The sequence below is a fragment of the Meleagris gallopavo genome, chromosome 1 (assembly GCF_000146605.3).
Source record: "Meleagris gallopavo isolate NT-WF06-2002-E0010 breed Aviagen turkey brand Nicholas breeding stock chromosome 1, Turkey_5.1, whole genome shotgun sequence".
NCBI classification, from domain to species: domain Eukaryota; kingdom Metazoa; phylum Chordata; class Aves; order Galliformes; family Phasianidae; genus Meleagris; species Meleagris gallopavo.
In genome coordinates this window covers 27,966,762-27,981,345 of record NC_015011.2, presented here as the reverse complement: position 1 = coordinate 27,981,345, position 14,584 = coordinate 27,966,762, and the positions used below count along the sequence as shown (strand labels likewise).

At 35.7% G+C, this 14,584-nt stretch overlaps 1 protein-coding gene across 1 annotated transcript in view; it reads right to left on the bottom strand.

Moving 5' to 3' along the window:
* NRCAM (neuronal cell adhesion molecule) overlaps positions 1–14,584 on the bottom strand; it is a 110,475-nt gene that overhangs the window by 18,344 nt on the left and 77,547 nt on the right. The window contains 7 exon segments of the mRNA XM_019612653.2: positions 521–673; positions 1,791–1,916; positions 9,190–9,225; positions 10,334–10,510; positions 11,559–11,681; positions 11,860–12,012; positions 12,015–12,063. Coding sequence (XP_019468198.1) covers positions 521–673; positions 1,791–1,916; positions 9,190–9,225; positions 10,334–10,510; positions 11,559–11,681; positions 11,860–12,012; positions 12,015–12,063 — 817 coding nt within the window.

Genomic DNA, 14,584 nt, shown 5'->3' with positions numbered 1-14,584 from the left:
AAAACCAGTATAAAATGGGAAAATAAACATTTATAAGTAAAAATCTCATAAGAGTAGTTTAAATTACATAAGACATCAAATTCTACACTTCTGATTAAACACTCATTTTAGAGTTAATCAGATTTTTTATTAAATCTGATTATATAAGATTGTTAGATTTAAATGTATATACTTAAATCTAGTAATGTACATGTTATTTAAATACAACAGTCTAGTTATATTAATTAGAAATAAATGGAATAGGTCATTTTCTGTGCACAGATGGAGTGTGAGCAATATCTTGCCTCTAATATAAAGAACAGAGAGCACAGTGAATTGAAAGGATTAAAAGATTCATAATTTACATATTAAATGTGCTAGCACATCCAGGAGTTTAAAAAACAATTCAACATTGCTCTAAAAAAAAAGAACAAACAAAGATGCTGGCTACAACATGTCTTAGCTAGAAGCAGTTCAACGTTTCAGCATGTGGTCTATTGAAATTCTGACTATGATACAGAATTGGTACGGTGTGCCTCACCTGGACCTGTCTCAAACAGATCCTCTGAACTTCTAAAACCAGACAGGCCCTCAGCACCAACTCGGACTTTATATGCTGTTCCTGGTGTTAAACCCTTTAACACAAAGAAGCTTCGAGAACCATTTACAATTTCTTTTTTCCAATCTTCTTTGCCTACAAAAATTTTAGGAAAACAACATATTGGAATTTTAATTTTCTATTTGTTACTGAAAGTTTCTAGACAGAATGATATCAACAGTTATTTGACTAAGCTATGGACTGGCTGAACAAAAATTATCTTAAAAAATAATAAAACTGTATAAAATCATGACTGTAAATAATATATTGCATGCAATATATTGAGTAAGACACTAAATTAATTATGAGACTATTTTAAACATTTGTTCCACTGTAGTATAGAAATATTCTCATTTATTTTCTTTAAAGGCCCATTGAACTTGCAATTATAAAACACATTAAAATAGATTTTAATCATTTAATTAGATTACATTTCTGTAGCTTTGGTTAACATTTACTTTAGCGCAGAAGTCTTACTTTGTAATCTGAACAGACCATACTTTCTGATCATTATCTTCTTATCCCAGTAGTCTTAGCTACTTCTTGGACTAATATCCAGAAAAATGCATTTGTATTCTTATTGATTGATCATCTTAAGTCATAACTTTAGAAGGACAGAGTATTTGAATAGAAATATCTTGGCTTTATTAGGCAACTGTCTGTATTTCAAATGATAGAAGGATTCTCAAAGATTAAAACCTATTTTATGCCACGAAAAGTATGCAAGTTGGTAGATACCTTGTCTTAAGGTTTAATTTAACAAAGAAGATTGTTTATATTGACTCTTTTATTTTTTTATTTTTTTATTTTTTCCTGAATTGGACATAACTTAGGAGAACAGTTATATCCCAGTTTAATGTACAAATTCATACTTTTACATATGCAGTCACTGCATCGTAACCAATTTCAAGCAATCTTCTTTTTTTAGAAGTTCATGTTCATGATAATTTATACAATAATACAAAGGAACAAAGGCTGATTTTTTATCTAATCACCAAAAAACTACTACATTGATATTATCTATACTGAAAATTATTTGAGCTCCTGATCCAGTTAAAAAATAAACAAACAAACAAAAAAAACCAACAAAACTTCTAAACACTTAAGAGCTATCTTTAATACTGGTTTAAGTGTGGTCAGTTTAGGACCACATTTAAAAATCTTTGAAAATATATCTGAACACTTAGCATAATTTAATGAAATGACTTCTTACTGCCTGCTACACCATATTCAACATAAAAGTTGGCATGATCTGGTCCCTCATACTCCCAACTGATATTGGCATAGGTCTCAGCAGCAGCTGTTGTAACATTTCTGATCCTTGGATAAAGTGGTTGCACTGAATATACAATAGAAAAACAAAGCAGAATATGAAATTGTGACTTCATACAGTTAAAAAAAAAAGATTTTAAGAAGTTACTATGCTGATTTGTATCACATACAGGGAAAGTATAGTACATTTGTCATTGCTTCCATTACTGGAAATTAGCAACTAAATAGCATGCATAATTGAATCCTACGTAGTTACTGCACTAAAATTAGAAAGTAAAATCTAAGTACTCTGGTGAGCATGCCCTATATTGCAGAAAGTGCCAAACACTTTAAAATACCTAATTGCCAAAGTCTCAGAAAACACTGTTCATAAAGGAGTAAAATGCAGACAGCTGGAAAATGAGAACATTCTTGGGGTAACACAAAATGGTAGAAAAGAATGGAGGTAGGAAGGTTGGCACACACCTCCCTGTACTCCACTTGTCACAGAATGGACCATAAATGCCTCATCTGCAAACCCTTTACAGGATTTTTTCTCTATTGCATTGATAACGATAAAAAAGGAACACAATACCCTTATAGAAAGTTGGACGGACAGTATGCATGACTGGGGAGGTTGCAAAAAGGATTTCTGAATATCCTTCACCATCAGAGGGAGTAGGAAAGAAAAAAATAAACAGTAAAAACACTTCACATCAAAAAGAAACATTTAAATAACACAGTAAAAAGCTTACCTGTTAAACGAATAACACATGCACACTCTACACTCATGCAGGATTTGCTTAGTTTTACTTAAAAATATGAAATGGCTAAGTGATACACATGTATTTGAAAACAAATGGCAGAATGAGTGTACTGAGACCCTCGCTTTTACAGAACATTTCTGAAATCACCTTCATTGCCATTAAGTATTCACTGCGTCTTCAGACACTGAAACATTACAAATTGGAAAGCAAATATCAAAATACTCTGGTGTGAAGGACTCAGTCACTGGAATGCAAATTGAAGAAGCTGCACACGTTAAAATACAGTGTTTTATCGCTCTCATTGGACAACAGTACTTTGCCCACATCTATGAAAAGAAATGTGTTTCTCTTCAGCATCTTGTAATTAGTCACATCTCATTGCTCATTACTTAATTTTTTGTTTTCCAATTACACTCATTACAAATGGACATATACTTAAGTATTTTTGGTTTGTGTAATATCAATAAAAAATATATTAAAATAGTTTAGTACAAACACAAAGAAGATGCTCCTCAAAGGCATGAAATTATTTTTCAATGAAAATGCCTTACTCTGTTTTCCACAAACATTTTGATCCTGCTAGATTTTTTTTTTTCTATCAGAAACAGCATGAAACACTACAGATGAAATCTTAGTCTCATGAAAGGCAAAAGTGACTGAATTCCAGTGACTTCATCTGTACCAGAAAACAAAACGTGCCCACTCTCAAGAAGTTGCTGCAAAGATTTTATTCACATACTTAAACTATTTTCTCGTCAAAACAGGGTGGCCTTGTCTATACAGCTGACTAGAAGTAGTTCCAAATTAGATTCAAATAGTCTATGGCTTGCTTTGGCATAGTAAAATAAATAAATCCTATACACAGACTAAGTAATATGAGTACTGCATCTAGAAAACAGTTGTTTCTGAGAATCTTTAAAAAGATCTCTATGATGCAAATTCCATCAAAGTCTGAAAAAAATTGTTCTTGTTATCATAAATTTTGAGAATATCAAGCCTTTTATTTCCATACTTGCTTATTTTTTTCTTAATTCCACTTCAGTATTACTCATTCAACTTTTCAGTCTATATTAAAAGAATTACTTCCAAATTTGATGTCGCTATTGCACATCTATAAAAGTATATGAGGTATATAAAAGTATATAAAATATACACTTCTTTCACCAACCAAAAATTATAGAGAACAGACTTATTTAAGAAATTAAGAATATACTTATTCTCTGTAAACACCATAAGAAGAAAGCACAAGATTTTAAAAAAGCCATTGAGCACACTAAGTCAACAACAAAAGCATTAAGAAATACCAGAGCCAGGGCTTTGGTAGAGGAAATCTGGTCTGTAATATAGTGTATGTAGTGCATGTGAATACACTATAGTAATGCAAGGGGATTAGACTCTGCTTGTTTGTGCCACCTGAAGGTAGCAAGAAAGTAAGCAAGCTTGAAATTTACAAAGATGCAAAATCTGAAACTGCTGCGGTCAGTACTAGTTCTAATGATTCCAGCAGGTCTGGAAATTTTTAGTTAAGCCTATGAATATGCTATATTTACAACATGGAAACACATATTAGAAGATAAAAAGTGGCTGATGGATCCTGAAGTGATGATAGCCTGACACTAAAGTAGTTACAACATTCAGAGTTTGTCCCCAATCAAGCCAGTGGCAGAACACTGTGCTGTTGTGATTTACAGCTACACACAATGCTGTGCACCAGTACTGACAAAAGGCTCACATTAAAAATGTTGGGATTGGGCTGTTAATAATTTACAGTTTTTATACAGACCAACTTCTGTTTAGTTCCTCTGTTCAATCAAGCTATTTTAACCCCACTACTCAATGCAAAATTTTGCTGGCATCTCTGAGTACTGCTTCATTCTTATAGTGTAATATAGCATTCAAGCAATTTCCGATGTTGAGAAAGGCCTAGGCTTAAAGTAATGTTTTCCTGTATTTTCAAATTAATACTATTGGTTTGTTTTGTTTTGTTTTGTTTTGAGAGAGAGAGAGAGAGGTATTTAATCTTACAGCCTTTCCAAAACAAGGTTCATCCAAATAACACAGTTAACCTTGGACTGCAGACTTAATGGAATTCAGTAATTTGTGATAAGAGATAAGAAAGGATCTTAGCAACAGAACAGATACTGTCTCTGAAGATTTAGTTATCAGAAAAGTAAATTAAATATTCTCCAAAGTGATTAAACTTTAGTAGAAAGTTTCATAGGATTCACTAGATTTCTTGGAAGAAATGGCTGATCTGCGATAAACTCGCACGTGAGGACTCTTCAAATGGAAGAGAAACATCAAGCAGCGTGTTGCAAAGAATTAGTTGAAATGCACATACAAAGTGAAAAGTAATCTCTAAGAATGTTCCCCTGTCACACACACACAAGAAAAGGTGAAGAAAAAAGGAGACAGATTCTTTCAGAAGCTGTAAGACAAATACAGAAGGGTTTGCTTTTACTTGCTTTTTAACCTACAACTTTTACAATAGGAAATTCAAGCCTCAGTATAACAGTAGGACTGAATTCCATTTCTGGCACTGAACGACAGGCATTAGTCACTTCTGAGGCTATTTAAGCCATTGCAAGCACCTTCCTACAGTGTATGAAACAGAAAAGACAAAGAAGAAATGCACAAAATAGTTTCACTGATAAACTTCAAGTATGCACAGACTTTCTCTGAAGTCTGCAAAGCGGAAGGTATTTCCAGGAATTTTTACACTGCAATGATCATCGTTTTCTCTACTCCAGCATCCATAGCATAGGCATTTTTCGTGGTAGACTTAAAAGAAGACAAAACAGTAGTACTGTTTAGCAAGCTAAAATGGAAGAGTCACCTATATGTACCATGGAGCAGGCCACAGAGAGTGGCTTAAGGAGCCACACAGAAACACTGCAATTCATGTGAAGAGAAAAAACAGCTTGAATTTGTTACAGAAAAAATATAGAAACATGATGAGAAATGATTCAACAGATGGCGAGTAGGGAAAATGATTTAAACAAAACAATTTTGTATGGAACAAAGAAAATTGAGAAGATCTGATCTTCTTCAAATACATTATTCTTAGCTGAGAATGATTTTTAACCTAAAGAACGACAAACTAGAGACTCAGAAGAAAAGTGAAGTTTCAGACTCAGAGGCTGATCTACTTGTTTTCTTCCTTTCACAAAAGTATTTCGATCAGTAATTCTTGAGATGCAAAGCTCACATGAAGAAGGCAGACCAGGCAGAAGTACCACATTGACAGGAAGCGTTCGTTTCAATTAAAGTTCCCAACTTTACTTTCACTGCAGTTCAGGACTGCTAGTTATCAGTGTCTGTGTGCACACAGAGCACAAGAATTTGCTTTTAAATTATGGATGTGGACTGTATTAAAGGGAAACTGAAAAGTGAAACAAGAAGGCTTGCTAAATGTTGGTGCAGGCATGTAATTACATGGTTAGACTCCCTACACTTTGGCAAACAATATAACAAGTCCCTCTGACTGTTCATGTTAACCAAAAACTTTTACTTCTACCTCATTTATATTATTTTCCTTCCTGCATAGTCCATTTATTTAAAAATTCTCATAGAAGAGGGTGGAAAGGATTTCAGCTGCTTCTATAACTATTTTATTTATTTTATAGGTATTTAGGTTCTTTTTTCCTAAAATCCTCTCACATCTCATGTGTTGTTAGATGTAGATGCCAACAAACGGATGGCAATAGCAATCCTCACTGCTTACCTAATTCTGTACTGGGTATAATGTGTGGTGTTTTAGGCAATTTTCAGACTCACACACTTGGAACAATTTGCTAAAAAGATAAACAATCTTTCTTTGTAATGCCATAATTTGATTAAATATGCCATGCATAGTATTGCACTATTAGACAGGAAAAAAGACAGCACAAGTCAAATTGAGTATGAATTATGCAACATGGTTGCTTGCTTATTCACAATAAAATAATCTCCTTATTGATTTACTCATCTGAGCTTGTGCAATAGTGACACAAATCTTGTTAAGTTTCCCTCAGGGGGGGAATAAAACTTCAAGTTTGGTAGTTCACTAAGATCCCTGGGATTTTGTCTATCTGATGCAATGACACTATTTGTCCAGTGAACATTTTGATTAGGATGGTGCCTTTATTGCTAGGAGACAAATTCTTCTCTATATTGCCTCCCATTTTCTTCAGTGTTATGTACTTCTATGTCCTATTCAATCAGCATATAACTATTCAGTAAATGAATAAGAAAAAATAAAAAGATTCCTTTATCCAATCTCTTATCTTTGACCTTTTATCTTTTCTTCTGAAATTGTTATTTTACCTTATAGGGAAAAGGTAGAAAGGCTTGTTTCAAAACTTATTGATCTAGAAAATACTTTAAAACACTTAACATCGGTGCAGTCATTATGATCAGACAAACTCAGATGGGACAAATGTTGAAAGTGTAGCAGTAAGCAGCCTTTGGTAACTTTTTTCTTTCTTTTTTTTTCCTAATGATAAAAGACTACAGTACAACGAAGGGCCCACAACTGAAGTGGAATAAGTCCCAAATTGTACATCTCTTCCGGGTTTAGACATTTTGAATTCCTCAGGACCTTGTGTCCAATGCTTCTGACTGATCTGGGGCAGCTGACCAGTACAGAATTTTCCTGAATCTGTCTGAATCTGGGACCTACTGTTTTCTTGACTTCCAAGTTAAAAGTGTTCAGATTGAAAAAGAAAGGCTATATGCATTTTTCTGGTAACTCTTGTAATTCAAAATGCAAAATTGAGATGTTGTTTTTGATAGATCACAAAACAGCTGAGAATACCTAAATTTCACATTCTCCTTGGTTTTGTCTTGGTTTGGAACCCATCAGTAACAACTGTATCTACTAATAGGCCCTTCTGCACTCAATGGAGGAGTAAAAATTCACTGCTTCTTGTGTGGGCTGAGTATTTCTGTTTTCCAAATCCACCCACTCAAGGGATCAAATAATTTGGCACTTGATCTTGATAATATGATCCTCTTTTTCCTTCCTAATAGTGACATAGTTAATCGTGTTAATGTAAGTAACCACTGAGAACATTTATCCCAAAGCTGGTGCAACTCAGATATCCTAACAGATGTCATGGCTTTAGCTCTGTCCTGTTTGCAGTTCCAAAGTTTTCTTTGCAATTGTAAGAGCTAGATGCAACAGGGGATATGTGAAAACTTTGAAACTATAAACAGCATGAAACCAAATGAAGCCATCTGCTTAAGTTTTTGGAGAATCTGAGATGACAGCTCTGAAATGCGAGCTGCTCCAGCTGATCATACAAATAAGATGGTTTCTGCTAGCCACAGACGGTGGAAAAGCTATAATTAGACTGCAATTTCACACAGAGAATCTATTTTTCCTTGCATGAGTTTTTGTGCTCAGCTATAAATAATGAGAACTTAATTTACATTTCTGGGGCTGTGTCCAGGACTACAAGCCATCTTCATTGTTCCAAATTGCATTGCCTCCCAGCTACAACTACACTAAAAAATGGTAATAAAGACTTGTCATTAAAATAAATCTAAAACTCCATAACTTATCAGAAGTGCATCTGATATTAGAAAGCACTTATATATACACATATATTCGTGCAATATATAAATGCACAACTGCATGCATATAAATATAGTCTGACTTTTCTTACACCAGTCTGATTGAATGAGGTGAATGAGTGGCTATTTTCATGGCCATGTTATTGTTAAAGCACCTAATCAAGAAGTGGAAAGAAAATATATGTAAAACAATTAATGCTGTCTCTTCCAAGTTTGTGAAAAATGATGGAAACTTTCACAGAGATTTTGACTTGGGATTTTTATGGTCTGAGAATCTGCAACACGGGTGTTTGTATGTGTTAATGACAATTCTGTGATGACACATAGGTGTTTCTACATAAAAATTGGGTGAAGAATACCTTGTTTGACAGAAGAACAACATTATAAAGAACCGAATATTACTGAATTCAAGAATAGGGATCATAGTATGTTTCACTCACTTCAGGCGTTCATTCACAAGATTTGTGAACCTAAGAGAGCAGGAAGTCACCTGCCTCTATATTCAATCTGATGCTTGAACTGAGGAGTATATAGAAGGTATTGCCACTCATCTGTCTCCTACGCATACTTGTTTGTAAATAAAATAAATGTCATCAAATGGATAGCATAATCAGCAGTGAGAAAGAGAGTGCACCTACTTTCTTAAAACAAAAAATGCACAGGGCACAGGCAGTAAAAATCTCCTTTGTAGATGTGCTGTTTTTTCTACTCCAGTTCATCAGTGCTAGTGCACCTGGACCCTGAATATTTATGACCGTGAGATACATCTGTTATATGTTCAGAAATAATTAGACTTTGCTGAAGCAAAGCTAATGAATTCCCCTGGAACTCTGTGGCAAAATAAGCAGATGAAAGGTACTAATAAGCATTCTGGATTCCCTTTATTTTTTTTCCTAGACAGAAATATTTTCTTCCAGCACTGATTAATACTCTGTATAATGATGTGCAGTTCAAGATTTTCTGTTCTGACCCCTGCAATTTCCCCATTTTAAGCACTGCAAAACCCACACATTAACAAATCATGCAGTTTTATTTTACCTTTGCCTGCACCTACAGCAGGACGAAGAATACCAGCTTAAATGGAGGAAAACAAGAATAGGAACACTATATAATTAGGTAAAACACCAAAGGGAACATACATATCTCATTTTATTATAAACCAGAAAAGCATGCAGACTAGAAAAAATATATTAATTCAAATAAATTAGAAACAATCCACTTATGCTGAACACTGACAGACTATTACAGGACAAAAATTAATATACATGCATTTACTAAAATTCATTGGTCATGCTTGTTATGACTCATGGTTTAAAATACATGTAGTTTATATGCAACCTTAATACACTATTAGAAAAATTATATTGCATACCATCTCATTTAAAGCAATTGAAATAAATTGCAATTTCACTAACCATAAAATTACGTGAAAAGATGGTATCAAAGTAGAACTTTAACATTGAGATGTGCAAAATCACAAAAGGCTTCCCCCCACATTTCCTTTTTGTTTGAAATTACTCTTAATTTTTCAGTCTTCATATTTAAATAAATAATAATGAACATCTTCAACTAAATGTCTGCCAAAATCCCAGATCTAGAAGAGTTACAAACATAAAAGCAATAATGGTGGGATCAAATAATATAATTATTTAAACATAAAGTGTCACCAGTTACATGGGCCACAGATAACAAATTTATTTCTGCAACCTTATGAAGTTATATTTTTTGTTCCAGCTCTATGGGAAGAAAAATCAGGCCTTAAAGAAGATGTTGCATACATCAAGAGAGAATACATTTCCTCAATGAGCCATAAAGCTACATTATTTCAGTATTATTCTCTGTGACTCAAGCAGGTGACTGAAACAGAACAGGTGAATGGAGGAAGATCACTTAGGATGTGAAGTTACATGAAATTTTGAAGCCCAGAAAGCCACAGGCTTAGATCTTGTGAATTTACTAAAAAAGGACCTCATTTGAGGTTTCTATTGCAGTAGGGAAACTTGCACATCTTTTCTTAAAAACTATATATAGTATTTCAATAGTGTATAACACAGTTAAAAAGAGCCCTGGAGAATGTTTTACCAAGGACTATTTCTGTAATGGAAGGCAGTAGTTATATTTTTAACCAAATTGCTAGTCTTTTTTGAACTCAGTGGGTTTTCTTTATACATACCCATCTTACCTTCATCCATAATTGTTACTGCTTCCTCAGTTATCTGACTTCCTGATCCAACTGATGTTTGTGCATTAAAGTAAAACTTGTATCGTGTGCTGTAATTCAAATTTTTTAATATCAAGCTGCTCTCGTTGGCAGGTATTCTTATTTCTACCAAGGGACCTAATTCATGCGTGTTGTTAACTGTTATGGCAAAAAAAAAAAGAAAAAAAAAGAAAAAAAAAGGAAGAAAGAAAGAAGAAAAGGAAAATAGAATTAGTCAGGAAAATTGCCTTCTGTTAAAAACAGGCTTAACTTTTTTTTTGTAATTGTTTGCCTGCTGCATTGCTCAATTCAGGTTATATGAATGATAATACACAGTTTCAGAAGAAAGGCACTTTTACGTAAAAAGGATCTATGAAAGAGACGAAAATTCAACAGGGAAATGGGAAACACCTATAGGTTTCTTAAGCTCAAGTTCCATCCTCTTAAGTACCTGAATCCAAGGCATTATGTGCACATCAACTGAATTTAAACACTTTTGAAACAGAAATCATTAAGACCTCTGAAACTCTGAACTAACTGCTTAGAAATAAACTCAGTATGCTTAGAAATAAAAATGCTGAAGTGTCTTCCACCTAATGCCAAGGAGCAGTGGAATTTGGTAAGTGGAAGAAAATAATCTACTTTAAGATGTTCCATGCACATGTAATTCCTAATTCCCAGTGTCCTTGCTGACTAATTTCTGGGCGTATGGATCCTAAGGAAGTGACAGGCTGAAAGGATATCAGGCACATTTTAATTTAAATCCGGTATATCTCTGATATGAATGGAAAGATATTTTTTATTTTGAAATTAGAATATTGTGAAAATTGAAGAGGCAGACAACAATATAATTGGATTTATTTTGATCTACCACTAGTGATATTTTCTCTGCAGTTAGAACATAGGATTTATAAGTGCTTTTGATTTGGCTGTTGATTATTTGTGGATCTTCACCTACATTTTCCTGTGAAGCATGGTTTGAGGAAACAAAACTAATAGAAAAGTGCTAAACTTGTACTTGAACAAGAAGAATTATTCAAATAGGATCAGATATATTGTCAAAATACATTGATCTTCTTCAAACTTGACATCTATATTGCAATTATATCTTTTTGAACACAAAAAATTAACATTACTTTTAAGAAATGATTTACTGTTTGCTGGACATATGGTCAGAGGTAGAGCGATATATACAAAATTAACTTACTGGGCTGAAACTTCAGTATGTATGATGTCAAAACACCATTTGGATGGGTAGGTGAACCCCACTCTAAAGTCAGAGAGTCCAGTGTTGGATTAGTGATCTTCAAAAAGGAGGGTGAGCTAGGAACTTTTAAGAATATATGGTAAACATGAATTAGATGAACTTAAAATAACTCATGAATTATTAAGAATATTACAATATTGAGCCATATTATTATTTTATGATATCTGAGATAAAAATTCAGCAATTGTATCCTTAGCATTCTATTGTTGGAATATATAACATCTTTATTCTCATTTCATACCTCCTTCAGGAGTTTTAAACATTTTGTCTGGGCTTGCTGGTCCTTCTCCTTTACCATTAACAACTCTAACATTCAGCTTGTAAGAACTAAAGGGCTCTAGCCCTGGTAACATTCCAAAAGTCTTGTTTCCCCTGAAAGTCAAGATCTTTTTTCTACATGTCGCTTACTCCTTCTGGATAAACTCTGTACTTTCCAGTAGTAAACCTAAAGACAAAAGAAAATTTACAGTGAGTATAGACATATTCTAATTTTGCAGAAGTTAAGCTTTTCCATGCATATTCATGAATTGTATATGTAGGAGGAACCATAATTTAAAAAGCTCAGGTGAAAATCATAGAACCACCAAGGTTGGAAAAGACCTCCAAGATCATCCAGCCCAACCGCCCACTTACTACCAATATTTCCCACTAAACCACGTCCCTCAGTTCAACATGTCAATGCTTCTTGAACACCTCCAGCCCATTCCAGCACCTGACCACTCTTTTGGAAATGAAATTTTTCCTAATATCCAACCTGAACTTCCCCTGGTACAACTTGAAGCCATTCCCTCTCATCCTGTCACTAGTTATGCAGGAGAAGAGGCCAACCCCTTACCTCACTACATCCTTCTTTCAGACACTTGTAGAGAGCAATAAGGTCACCCCTGAGCCTTTTCTCCAGTCTAAATAATCCCAGTTCCTTCAGCTGCTCCTCATAACACTTGTGCTGCAGACCCCTCTTTGTTGCCCTTCTTTGGACATGCTCCAGAGCCTCAATGTCTTTCCTGTAGTGAGGGGTGCAGAACTGAACACAGTACTCAAGGTACAGCCTCACCAATGCTGAGTACAGAGGTGTTTCCCTGCTCCTGCTGGCCGTACTATTTCTGATTCAAGCCAGGATGCCACCTGGGCACACTACTGGCTAATGTTTATCCAAGCACTGACCAACGCCCCCAGGTCCATTTCCTCCAGTCTCCAGCCACTCTGCCCCAAGCCTGTAGTGTTGCCTGAAATTGTTATGGTCGAAGTGCAGGACGCAGCACTTGTTCTTGTTGAACTTCATCCTTTTGGCCTCAGCCCAGCTATCCAGAGAAGCAACACAACACTCCAGGAGTAAATCTCATCCAGAAAGTTCACCTACATGACTGGGTGAAGATTACCATCTGCCAGTCCTGCTTATAATCAAAGCCAGTTTGATGCAAATTCTGCTTTGGAACAGCATTCATATTAGATGATTCTCAAGTTGGCATCTAAGTTCATATAAATCCATACTTGCAGAAAGAAGTTTACACAGCTTTCAAAGCAGCCTTGCCATCTTGTTACACGATTAGATAATTTTCCTCTAACCATGCATGTATATTCCCTGTAATGTGGAGGCCAAATAGATGTTCTAAGTGTGAAAAGAAAAAAAACTGACATTTTTCTAGGCTGGAAGAACACACAAATCATGAAAGGCCTCTGAAGTTACAGTCATACAAAGATCTCCATGTATGAATAGGAGAACTATTCCTCCTTTTATATGATAGAAGGATCAGAGCGCATAGCTGATTCTGATGTCCATTTTGCTAAATTTGTTTCTAAAAAACTGCAGATGAGCCTCACAGGTAAATAATGGAATCTCCTCGACTGCCCTATCTTTACCATACAGAATCTACCACAGTTTCTGGAAAGACATTAAAACTTGCCCCTACAAAGATCACAGAATCACAGAATCACAGAATGGCCAGGGTTGGAAGGGACCTCAAGGATTGTGAATCTCCAACCCCCCTGCCACATGCAGGGCCACCAACCCCCCATTTAATACTAGACCAGGCTGCCCAGGGCCTCATCCAACCTGGCCTTGAACACCTCCAGGGACGGGGCATCCACAGCCTCTCAGGGCAGCCTGTTCCAGCACCTCACCACTCTCTCAGTAAAGAATTTCCCCCTGATGTCCAACCTAAATCTCCCCTCCCTCAACTTAAAACCATTTCTCCTTGTCCTGCAGTTATCTACCCTTTCAAAGAGTTGATTCCCCTCCTGTCTGTAGGCTTCCTTTAGGTACTGAAATGCTGCAATGAGGTCACCCCGCAGCCGCCTTTTCTCCAGGCTGAACAAGCCCAGCTCCCTCAGCCTGTTTTCATAGGGGAGGTGCTCCAGTCCCCTGATCATCTTCGTGACCCTCCTCTGGACCCTCTCCAAGAGCTCCCTGTCTTTTTTGTACTGGGGGCTCCACACTTGGATGCAGTATTCCAGCAACTAACTATTCTTTAAGTCTTAGGACATGTCATACCTTGTCTAGTTTTAGCTTGATTTAGTTGTATCAGCAAAAATTATTTAAGAAACTTTTGCTGCATCTGCAACTTATTCTAGGATATATCATTGTCTCATTTATCCTAGCTGTTAAACCAAAATTACTCAGTGGTCAGGTCAGCTGTCAGTCCTGTAGTCTTGAGCTTGTTTTATCTATGACTGGTGCCTAACTTATTTTAGTTTCAGCATTGCTTAGCTTTGTGTAACTGTGCAGTTCTCCACTTTGTCATGGTTTCATGATTTTTCATTATCGGTATTCCACATCATAACATCATGCAATGTACTGGGGGTTTGACTGCTGATGCTCAAGTTCCGGGTGCCTGTCCAGCGGAGAAGAGCAGCTACGTTTCCCCAGGGGGCTTTGCGGTCAGCGAGGAGATATAACTCCCGGCAAGGTCACCTGATGCTCTCTTCTCTGCCTGCGCTGCTTCGCTTGCGCTTCTCTGCCTGCGCTG